The sequence below is a fragment of the Hetaerina americana genome, unplaced genomic scaffold (genome assembly GCF_022747635.1).
Source record: "Hetaerina americana unplaced genomic scaffold, ioHetAmer1.1.p SCAF_11, whole genome shotgun sequence".
NCBI lineage: Eukaryota > Metazoa > Arthropoda > Insecta > Odonata > Calopterygidae > Hetaerina > Hetaerina americana.
This window is the reverse complement of record NW_027286181.1, coordinates 33,789,578-33,802,245: the sequence shown is the minus strand read 5'-3', so window position 1 is coordinate 33,802,245 and position 12,668 is coordinate 33,789,578. Positions and strand designations below refer to the sequence as shown.

The 12,668-nt window shown below is 37.2% G+C and overlaps 1 protein-coding gene across 1 annotated transcript in view; it reads right to left on the bottom strand.

Annotated features, from left to right (window-relative positions):
• Positions 1-5,067: 5,067 nt before the first annotated feature.
• Positions 5,068-12,668, bottom strand: part of LOC139700854 (phospholipase B1, membrane-associated-like) — a 57,493-nt gene continuing 49,892 nt past the window's right edge. The window contains exon 8 of the mRNA XM_071599285.1: positions 5,068-7,164. Within this exon, the coding sequence (XP_071455386.1) occupies positions 7,004-7,164 (161 nt within the window). The 3' untranslated portion in view covers positions 5,068-7,003. The remainder of the gene's footprint in view (positions 7,165-12,668) is intronic.

Below are 12,668 nucleotides of genomic sequence, written 5' to 3'. Positions count from 1 at the left end.
ATCGTTCGCTCACTTGACCTATGTTTACTATGCTTCTTCTTACCTTTTTGTTCAATATTATTGCCACCCGTTCCTTTCTCTCTTCCACTGCACTCCATATTACTCCATAACATAAGTATCGCTTAAGTAATCTTCCCTATTCTTCCACATCATCGTGCACAGCCCTAAAATATCTATATTTCTTCTCTCCATCTCCTACTTTACATTTTCCAATTTTCATGCTCTCAACATCGTCCCGGAATTCAAATTCCCTATTCTACCTATTTCTGTACCCTGCTGTGTCTTCTGTGCTGTTGTGCTTTGTATCAAGTTGGAGTATCTGATCATAGCTTTAGATATGAGTTTCAAGCAAGTATTTCCTTGGAGTTTATAGCATTAGATTATTATCATTTTATAAAATTATTAAAAATTAATGAATTCTTGTAACAAATATCCAACTTTCAATTAAGCATTCCTTATATGCTAGTGCTTCCATATCCACCCAGTAACTTGATGACACCTTTAGATGCAGGCATGGCCTAAGGATGGTTGGTGTAGTGCCATTGCTTATGCTGTCAGAATGTGGGACCCATCTCAGAAAATATGGACTCAAAAATTAAATGGACTGCTAGATGGATTGGGTTTATTTTATTAGGAAAAGCAAACTATAAGCAATTCCTGTTTTTAAATAAATATCAACTATGCTAGACAAAAAAAATGTAAGTACTTAGAATGGGTTAAGTCAAAAATAAAACTGCTATATTGTTCCAATGTCCAAGCTACCTATAATAGAAGGTTATAACTTTTTATTGATGTACATGAATAACAATTGTAAACCCATGAGCTTGTTGGAACAAGTACATAAACTCTTCTTTTCTGGAAACATTTAAAAATTTTTATGTTTAAAGTGGAATGTTTAGATATCCAGGACAAGTTTCTTGGTGCACTCTTCAAAAAACACCTGAAACCTTCCAATATGGAACTTAAAATGAATGTAAATTCAATCAGACATTTGAAGTAATGAAATTAAGGGTTCAGATGGTACCTGGGCTTGTGAGAGAAAGTGGTGAGGCACAAATGGCAGTATTTATTATTTTCTTTACTTACATCTAGCCATGACATAATTCTTGACCCATTTATAATCGCCAAATCAATTATAAATTGAAATGTACTGAAAAATATGGCTCATTTTCAGTTTCTGTTGCTACTCCCATTCAGTGGTTAGTTGGAATTCAATGGTCAAATGGGTAGAAAATTAAGTGCCGGTTGCAGATGGGTGCTCATTTGTCTGTCACATTTATTATCTATAAGTATAATTATTTAATCCCTAGAAATTGATGGCTAGAGTGACTGTTAGTATATAGCATTCTATGCAACAGCAGAATTATCACATTTCTCTGTCATAACATTGGTTTGATTCAATTCTTCTTTAAATTCCTTTATTTACTAACCTCTTCTTGACTATATGTTTCATCTCTTTGACATTTTCCATTATTTGTTTAATTTACTCATCTAGGGTCTTCTCCTGCACATTGCACCTAGTAGAAAGTACTGTTGAAAATTATTACAGTGCAAATCTTCTTTTAACATGATAATAGTGCCACTTGTTGTGTATGCTCTGGTGTTTAGTGGACATAATTTCAGACTTGGACAAATTCAGTTGTAAAAGTTGTATATTATTGCTTATCACTTTTAAGTTGATTCAGTTAAATGCAAAGTTCAATCTGCTAGAGTTGAAAACTTTAAAATTTAATTTATTAGCTCAAATTTTGAAGAAAATATTAAATATTTTAAAGTATCATCTTTGATATTGTCAGTCAACTAACAATTACTCTTAGATGCATACATCTGAGCACAATCCATTCCTGAGTCAATCTTACATTCCTAAGTCAGTTTTTTTATTCCTTGGTAAGGAAAGTTTTATCTTAGCACCTATTGAACTAATATTATTGATAAAAGAATCTTATTTTTTCAATTACAGCAAATACAGTGACATGACCCTGGAAACCTGTCCCCTCTTCCCTCGTCATTGTTTACTGATTATCAAGGAAAGAAAAATGCTTTAGAATTTGTTTGATAGATCATTAAATGCCAAATTTAAAAAGGTAAGCTACCTTACTGCCATTATTAAAAGCGTAAAAGCCTCTCAACTCTAAGTTTTTAGCATTATTTGTACATTTTTATGAATAATTCTCTCAATATTTCATTTCAATCAAGATTTTTCAGTCTGCTAAGTAGTTTTTCGATAATTATTTTGGGCTGTCTGTAAAGCTGAAGTTGGTTAATAATAGACAGAGGAAAATTACAGCATGCTTTTCTCAAGAAATAAGTCCTTCTACCCTTCAAAACCATGGCCTGCTTAATGTTATATTAAATCCTTTAATAGCCAGTTTTGCATGAAATAATTTTTCAGCACCACAAACTTTCCACCTCTCTTTGTTGCCATTGAAAATAACTATTCTATCTTAGTTCTTCTATTTTTACTCATGATAATTAAATGAAGGATTCTTCCCTGCATAAGTACATGCAGTTATTTACTGGTAAAGTATGATTATAATCACTGCTGTCAAAGTTTTTGAAAACGATATATATTGATGCAATTAAGGAAATTTATTTTGATGTGTTTTTATAAAGTATGAGTTTTATATGAGTTCTGTTATGTCAACTAATTTATTAGATGTACATGCCATGTATCAAGACATTAAATTATACTATATTTACTTTTTTAGCAACTTAAAATAATCTCATGAACATTTGGGAATGGTGAGTAAAAAGTTGTATTTTCTGATTATCCATGAGAAGGCATATCAAATTTTTCAGTTCTTACTATTATTAGTCTTCTACCAGTGAAGGTAGATTTTGGATGGACCCAGCCTACACCATGGTATGATGCATTCATTCCATCTGGCATGCCTATCCTATTTCTACACTTTCCTCAATTGCCCTCTTCTATCCTCTACCACAGTCTTCAATATCCTATGGTCAGTTAAAATTCTCTGCTTCTAACTTTTCTGCCTCATATGCATTTCTCCCAACACTTCCCTCTCCTCCCAGGCCATGCCTAACCCTTCATTATTTGTTTTTCTTTCTCTCCATTTCATCTTTTCCATCCTTCTCCACTTCTACATTTCAAATGCCTCCAATCTATATCTATCACCTTGCTTCAATGACCATGTTTCCATGCCGTACACAACTAAGCTACATATGGAGGGTTTGAAGAACATTTTCTTTTGATGCTTATTCAAGGTCCCTATGATTCATTCCCTACTTGTGAAAGTGTCTTTGTATGGCAAAATTCTTCATATTTCCTTACACTACTGCCATATTGACTCAAAACGTTAGTAAGATAGGTAAACTGCTCCATTTGCTTCATTTTTTCCATTCTATATTTATCTTTAACTTTACTTCCTCGATCTGAAAAACCTCATAAACATCGTTTTACTCTCGGCCTCTTCCCATGCCTAATTTCACTCCCACTGACTTTCTCCCAATGCTCAACTTCTCAAAGCTCCAATATGCTCAAAACTAAAGCTTGATCATCCACAAAATTAACTGATTTTATAAATTACCCACTGACTTTCATTCTTATTTTCAGTTCTTCCCATGACTTTTCACCTTTTCCTCTGCATATATCTTGAAGAGCACTAGTGATAATGGGTTTTATTCCTCTTCCTCTCTCTGCCCATCTAGACTATCCATTCACCGTTTGCACCTGAGCAGTCCGAGACCTACATAGGTTATAGAAAGGTCTCCTACCCCTCCAATCTACTCCAATTTTCTGCAGTGCATTCATTGATCCTACCCAATTAACTCTTTTGAATGCCGTCTTAAAACCTACTAAACAAGTAAACCCTGATTTTATTCCATTTTCATCTCCTTATCGACCTTAATAGGTATGTTTTCATGATATATCCTTCAAACTTCACATTGTCTGCATTTTTGGTTTAAAGTTTTTCCTGTCATGCTTCAGATCTTTTAGTAGACCAAATTGGGGCAATTGAGAACAATTCGTAGAATTCAAGGGGAACTCATATGGAAATTCAAGTGGAAATTTGGTCAACAGATGTACTTCATTTCCATGCAGAAATTCCCAAATGTTCATCAATTATTGACCTTAACCCATGAAATTTCATCTAGGAACTCACATTACTTGAATAATATCCACATTATCTCCATAATACTGTGGAAAATGTGCATTTTAATGCTTATGAAATAAGTTGCACTTTAGTAGGGAGAATATAATTCATTTTAACAATTCACAATTTTGATACCCACTGGTAGAGATATAGATTTTTTTCCTTATCAGTGTTTGGGCCCAGTTTAATTTTAAATTAATATTACTGTCTATCCAAGTACATTTTCATTTTAAAAATTCTGGGCAGGTGTCTTTTAATGTTGCCCCAAATCAAACTTTTATATATTCATAAGAAAGTTTGATTCAGGTATAGGGAATCTAATGTCTCAACGTAATTTAATGTTAGTATCGTGGATATATCAAGATTTGACTTGAGGACTATCCGTGAAACTATAATGATGAAGACCCATATTTTTCAGGCTAAAGAATGTAAATAGTTAGAAAGATTTGTATCAAGTGGCGATAGCCTACAATAATGGAAATGAGACCATTTTTCAACCCAAAAACCTATGTGTTCATTTTTTATTGCTTGTGAAAACAAATATTGTGTTTTTGGGTTTATTTTTCTACCATACTATATTATAAAACTCTAACTCTAAGCCTTTACACAATCATGTTTTGTTTAGTTAAGTATTTAATTTGGTAAAATCAAATGCTTAAAATTGATAGCCTTCATGTTTCATGAAATTGAATTTTTGCACTGATTTCCATGTGAATATTTGCCCATTTAAACCCATCTCATTGGTTTGCTCACTATTATAAAAGGCCATTTATTCACACTGTAGTATGAAACTAATAATTTTGCAATGTCACTTATTCTTAATGATTGCTTTACACCCATTGCTTGGATTTTTATTTCATGGACCTTAATTAAGGCAAGATTAACATATCAATGGAAACAAGTTTGCTCTAAATTTTATAATTAATGGAAATAAGTTTGTTTGTCAGTTTGTTCTAAATTTTATTTATATTACTTCTTACTAACTACCAAAAAGGTACCTCCGGCATTTATAATGACCATCATGAAGATCATGATCAAGACAAGAGAAGGTAATAAAAATAGAGGCTTAACAATTTAATTTTTCACGTTTTTATAGGTAAAATATATACATTTATGTCACGTGGAATCTTAAAATACCACATAATACATCCTTAAATCATCTGTAGCTCTTCGATTATAGCTTCATTCTTTGGATCACGAAACTTCATAGTTCATTCCAATTGGTTCAATATATTTAAAAAGTCATTTTCACACCAGGGATGTAAGATTCGAGAACCCATACACGGGTCCGCTTGACCTTGATTTCGCCCATCACTGTTCTATGTCGTGATAACGGAGAGATAAACCTGAGATGGTCGAAAAATATTCCGAACGATATACCGGTCGTTGTAACGATAAGCTTCCCCCCCTTTCAAAACAATATGCCCACGTATTCCAGATAAAGGTATCTGCACAAATTTAAAAATATAAATGGCAGTAATGGATATTTACATAGGATTTCTTGGGTGGAGCGTTCCTTAGATTGTACATTACAGATATAAATCCACGTGAAGGCACTGCCTCATAGTACACGGGGATCTATCGTTTCTTGATTTATTATCGCTAAACCGAGCTGAGAAAACGTTCCGAGGAGCATGCTCATTAATTTCAGTGTCTTCAGTTCTGTTTTCGATTCTGTAAATGCCACCGAAATGGGAAATCGTACTGCATGCTAAAAGTCGACCCTTAGGAAAAATCCCTCCATGTCGGAGTTGAAAATGCGCATAAAATCCCATGCCTCAGCGTTTCCACTGGTCGAATTTTCTCATATAAAAGATAGATTTGTAAGGTAAATTGTCCTTTTCACGTAATTTTTGACTTGAAAAATGCGAATACAACTGCAATTTTTATAATAATGCTGGCGACTGTTATGGCACTGCTGACTTTCGACCACTTTCATATCAATTTCGTGCAAGAATTCATGGAAATAGTAACGTGGCCAAATTGACTCCACAGAAATGGGAACTCGGCATCAAAAAGCTAGGCAATTTTGTTATGTAAATAGCCCATCACACGTAATTTTTAATTTGGCGCACAAAAAAGTGTTAATTTATGATGATGTTTGAGATTTCTCTGTTCTTGTTCTCTTACTAAGTAGTTCAATTAACTACTAATTAACTAAGTAGTTGAATTCAATTCCAGTGACTATCATTGACCGTAATATCTTTGCACTTGTTAAAAACGCAGCTATAGAATATTCGTGGAGTTTTCGCGGTATGTGAAATGAGTAAAAACGACCAAATAAATTCCCTCAATTTCCCTAATATCTCTCAAGGCTCAATTTCTTAGCATGGACACGAAACGGGATTCTCAACCGTGTCCTTAGGGTTTGCCGCTGAGGTCTGAGCTCAGCCCTGAGCGTTGAGTGAACGGCAAATGAATGCGTGTGAAAGCAGTTAGCGAGGCACCAATCGCATTACGTGATACATCAGCTTATTCTGCGAAGCGTTGTTAATGCTTTCCCAATACTGAAATTGTCCCTCTACGCTGGTTGTCACATTTTAGCTTTAAGAACAATTTACCAAGTGAGAGAGATAGAGGGGGGTAGGGGGTTTTGGATGGATCCTGCAAATAATTTCACAGCGTCCTTATCTTCCAAGCAGTTTAGCACTTATAAAGCACTGTACCGCATTAATAACTTGTCATCTTGCACTAACGATAGGTCATGCTTCAGCTCCACATGTTTTCTTCCACATTTCTTGTCGTACACTGTACTAAATATATGAATTTGAAAGTATGTTGAAGTAGAAATACGTTTAAGTTAATGGTCGGAAGACGTGATTATTGTCTAACGTCCACTTATCATATTATTTGTACTTTAAGGCTTCCACGAACGTGGATATTTTGTATCACTGATGACCGCTTCGAAGGAAGTTGAGCGAATTTTTTCTCGTGAAGAAGTATGGAGCCTCTTTGGTAGGACAGTGGAACGTACTCAGCAAGTTGTGTTCCACTGGCGTTGACTTGTTCCCAGTTGGCTCCAGCATGTTGTTCCAGAGCGCATTGGCCACTGAAAGAAACGATTCACATTCAAAATTACAAAACTTTGAAGGAGTACTTTGTAATCGTACCGAAGGAAGTGCCTAGACATGGTTGGGGAGGAGACGGGATTGCCGGGAGAAATCCAGGAGAGGCAATAAAGATGCAGAGCATTTTGAATGGCAAAAGAATGTTGAATGCTGTGATAATTGGAAGAACGTTAGGCAAGCGAGGAAGGGGCAGGGATAGGATAGAAACACTGGACGTTCTGAAAGGAGGAAGGAAGTATGTGAAATTGAAGAGGGGCATATTTTAGTTTCGGATGTGACGTTATGCGTCGCTAGAAGAGACAAATGAATGTATCGTTATACTGTTGTACAGTTTGTCCATTAAAACGTCGGGTATCGCCCATCTCGTATATCAATGATGGCACAGAAGTTTGTGCAATCTCGGTGGCACTTCATATTATAGCTAAGAAATGATGGAGTAACAACTATGAGAGCACGTAGAGGGTGTTCCATTTAAGCCTGCAGCGATATGAGTGATCGAAAGAGTAAGAAAATGGAAATAAATGCCGATATTAGATGGGAATGGAAGGAGAAATATTCTCCGTAGGTTTGCGAAACTCAGGAGGGAGATCAAGTGATTCCTTGTCAGTAGGAACTGCCTCTCGGCCTTCAGCTCGCCAATGCCTCAGGTACCCCAGCCCCATGCCCCAGTTTCACGCGCACGAACGACGGAACACCATTTGCTCATTCTCATCCTATACCAATGGCAGTAGCTTTCCAACACGTTCAGAAATTATGGCAATCTCTTGTCTGAATGGCAAACTAAATCTTGATCATCCGCAAAACTATCGGATTTTATGCATCCCCCCATGATTTTCATATCTATCTCCAGTTTTTACTTTCCTCTTTTATCATTTTCTCCACGTATACGCTTGAAAAGTGCGAGTGGTTAAAAAAAATCTTATTTTACGCTCCCTCCAAACACTATCCGTTCCCATCATCTGAATGGCGTTTTTCATGTTAGGCAAGGGAAGAATGTCTCCAAGTAAGACTAAAGAAAGGTATTCCGGAACGAGGGTAAAAGTTTTGCTATTTATGCTGAAAGGTCACTTGCAACGGAAGAAGTAATAGATATAAGAAGTGAAAAAGGAATGGCGAAGGAGGAACGAAATAATCAGATGAGAAAATATAGAATAAGGAAGCAAATCATAGATTTTTATGCATGGGCATCTTTTTGTACGGGCATGAGACACTAGGGGCACACTAACTTCATCACCAAAAGAAGATGGAGGCGTTGAAAATGTGGTGCTATCAAAGAATAATGGCCATTAAATGGATAGGTAGAGAAGCAAATGAAGCGGTGCATCTGTGTATCAGGAAAGCTTATAGAAATTAAATGAAGAACAGTGGAAAAATATATTGCGTTTTTCATTTGATGAAAAATGAAAATTGATAACTTTGTATTGGGAGTTTAAGGTGTTTACAAAATTGTCTAATTGTCGTTCCGTTCCTGTCCATATTGCAAAGATATCGTTCATGCAACGTAAATAACAGTGAAAAAATACATTATGTTCTTCATTTGATGAACATTAACTGCCATTAAGTTGAGCCAGAAACCATGGAGAGCTTATGGCGATTAATTTCAAGAAGAAGAAGAGAAAAACTAATTGGACACATCCTAAAACATGATGACTTACATTCATTGTATGATTGAATGACATATGGGGTGGAAAAAATTTACAGTCTACAAACAAGACATGGTATACATTCGTGCAAGGACCCTTACACCCCACGCACATGCAAACACACAAACAACCAACTAACATACACATCTACCTTCAAATATACCTGATATTTTTGGAATGTTTAATTTTGGTCCGACTTGTAAACTCAATGTGTTTAATATTTCTAAAGTGGCTTCGGTTTCTTACTTTTATGATTTCTGATTGTTCGGGGAAAGTATGAGTATTTGCAGAAAACTGTAGTGGAATCTATCTCCCTTATTTTATCTTTGTCGTCTGATCTACATAAGTAGTGTGGGGCCATTATAATTTCTTTAGTCTCATAGTTGAACTCATTTGTTCTGAATCTTTCTAAAAGTCTAAGTCTCGCTTGTTCTCTTCGTACTTTAAGTGGCTCCCAGCCTAAATCCCCTTAGAGATCTGTCACACTTGTGTTCTTATTATAACAATTTTTAACTAATCTGGCGGATTTTCTCTGGACTTTATCTAATTGTTTTTCCAAATTTTCTGCCAAGTATCACAAATACTTGCGGCATATTCCAAATGAGGTCTTTCTAGAGCAAAATAACACTTCTCTTTAACTTTCTCGTTACATTTCCCCACCACCCGTTTAACGAAGCCGAGTTTCTTTAAAATCGGATCCGCATACCTGGTATACTCAGAGCTGAAGAGGGGCCTGATGTAGAGTAGGATGTTGTGTTTTGCTAGGGGTCACAAATTATTAAATTAGTAATTATGTCCATCCAAAAACCTACCTTAACCGGTAGATTACCTAGTAATAACAATAATAATATATGTATAGCCTTTAATCTACGAATATCATTGTTATCAAAGACAAGGTTTTGGTTTTATGCAGCGCTACAAATGCGGTGATTTCACTCTTTACTTTTATATTGTTTCGAACGTTGCTTTAACAATTAATGGCCCCCTGCTAAGGTGAGACACCTTTGCAGTCGGCTCAATGAGGAACAGACGCTGTGTTGTCTGCCGTTCGGCCTATCTGCCATGGCTGAGCTTCCAATGGCAAATACAATTTCTCCAGTGCGCAAGAGACTAAAAAAATTACAGTTAATTTTTTTGCTATAAAGGAGAATTCTCACTATTGTTTGAAATGATTTTTTACGCTTAAATTGAAGATAGTACTTTGATTTGAGATGCCAATACTTTTTCAATATGTTTGCAGAGTGCATAAATTAATGGGGAGCCGGCTTTTTTTCCACGTCTATAAGAAGTTGCATGCAGCCCTTCCCTTCTGCCAAAGACATCGCGATAATGGTTGAATCTGTAGAATCAGTAACCCTGGTGAAGTCTACGTCAAGGAGTAAGAAACGCGTGTCATTGCGAATCATCGATGCAAAGGTTTCATGAAACCTGTTCGTCATCAACGAACCTCGGAAGTTATAATCATAAAGCATCGTTTCATTATATCTTTCGTAAAGGTGCACGTATACCCATATGGGTACCTCAAGCAAAAAGTCTAAAATGCATTCAGAGAATAATGTTGACAGTATGAATTACGGGAGAGGTGCAAGTCATATGCATAAGGCCATTATAGAAGGGAGAACGTTGGGTAAGTGGGAGAAGAGGAAATAAGAGGGTGATATTTTTAGTCAGCACGAAGGAGGTGGAAGTTGCAAAGGAATGGTGAAAGAAATAATAAATTGGAAAAATTATAGGAAATTCTCGTGATACGTAAAAGATAGTAATTTCAGGGACCGTACAAAACCTAGGTACCTTAAATAGATAAAATACCTTAAATGAATGAAAATGAAAGACAGTTACCTAAATTTAAGCGACAATTAGATCGTTTTGCAAGTCCAAAGTGCTTTATTGTAAGCTCACCAGATTTACTCACCGTGTTAAGGTACTCGTAGAAAGTACGAATAATGCATGGCATAGTCTACGAGTACACCCCTCCCATGGACTACAACCTTGACGTGGTGGTAGGGCTTGTGCGCTCCGATGACCCGTAGAGCTCTGCTGGCGGGAGTAATAATAATTGCACCTGGCAGGGTCACCTATGCCAGATAGGTAAAAGGTTAGGAGCCAGACGAATGGTAGTCCACGCAGCGTCTGTTCCTCAGTGAGTCGGCCACAAAGGCGTCTGACCCCAATGGGGCGGCCATTAAATGATGGTGTCACGTTAAAAACACTATTGAGGAAGACAATGGGAAACCACCTCAATTATCATTCCCAAGAACAAAATCATGGACACTGTAGAGAATATGAGTCCTGGCAGCTACGGGACTCGGTGCAATCGGCCATGTGTCGTGCTCGGCAGCGGGAGGGGCAAGAATTCTGCGGTCGTCTCCTCAAGAAAGCCTTGCAAGGGAAAACCGACAGCAGCAGAACAGAAGGCGGAGGAAAAGAGGACCAAATTAGTTAAATAGGAACGTGGAATGTTAGGAAAATGTTTAGGATAGAAAAATTAGAGAATATTAAGCGAGGGATGGAAAGGGGAAATATAAATATTTTAGGTCTATGCGAGGTGAGATGGAAGGATAGCGTGGATTAATGGAGTGGTAATTATAGTATTATGTACAGGTGCGGAGACGTGAGGCAACGAGGGGTTGCCACAATATTGAATAAATTGGTAGGAAGAAGTGTAGTAAGCGTAGAAAAAGACAGATAGAATATTGATGATAGAGATAAAAGCGGAACTGACGAACTTGGTAATTGTTCAGGTATGCATGCCACCGAGCAACAATAAGGAGGAAGAAGTCAATAGGATATACAATCAGTTAAAGGACATAATCGCGTGTGTTCCTGCAGGGAAACATTTGATAGCAATGGGAGATTGGAATGCGACGGTAGGTGAAGGAAGAGATGGTGGGGACTACGGTTTAGACACGAGGAAAGACCGCGGGGTGAAAGCAATTGAGTTCTGTAGAAGATAGGGTTTAGTCATCACCAAAACTTAGTTTAGACATCAAGTAGTAGTTTTAAGGGGAGGCGACCGACAGCTGAGATCATTTGCGCCATAGGGGATGGATAGGAAAGGGTGAAGGGTAGAGAGAAACCTGGCGTCGGCATTAGCCCACTCTTTACGAAAGGCGCCAAGGGATCCGCAGTTTAACGTCCCATCCGACGGACGGCGTACTCACCCAGAGTACCCTCCACAAAGCACCACAAGTAGGGATCGAGATACCTCTGAAAAATATTCAACACCGCCGGGATTTGAACCCGGGCCCTCTGGGTGGGAAGCCAGTACGTTAGCCCCCGCATCATCTCGATCCCCTTTAGACATCAAGTAAGGCGTATGCATGCATGGAAAATGCCAGGTAACTGAAAAATGTAACAGTTAGATTATATTTTGGCTAGGCTTAAGCTGAAGGGCAGGGTGAACAATTCGCACAGCTTCCCGGGAGTAGATGCGGACTCTGACCACAATTTAGTTGTTATGAAGTGTAAAGTCCGCTTCAAAACATAAGGCAGGGGCGGCGGTTTAGGAAATGGAATGTAGAAGCTCTAAATGGATTGATGAGGAAGGAGTAACAGCAGGCTATAGATAAAATCATGGATGACGGTAAAGATCTAAGTACTATCGAAGAAAAATGGGAATTTATCAAGAAAAGGATATCGAAAGCCGCAAAAGGAAATATAGGAACCGTTAACGGGAAAAGCACATGGAAACCATGGATTACGGATGAGATGATTACAACGCTAGATGATAGAAGAAAATGGAGGAATGTAAACAGAGTTTGACAAAAAGGAAGTACAAAAAGTTAAATAATAAATAGAGACGAGTTGCAAATAAAGCAAAAGAAGAGTGGTGGAAAACGCAA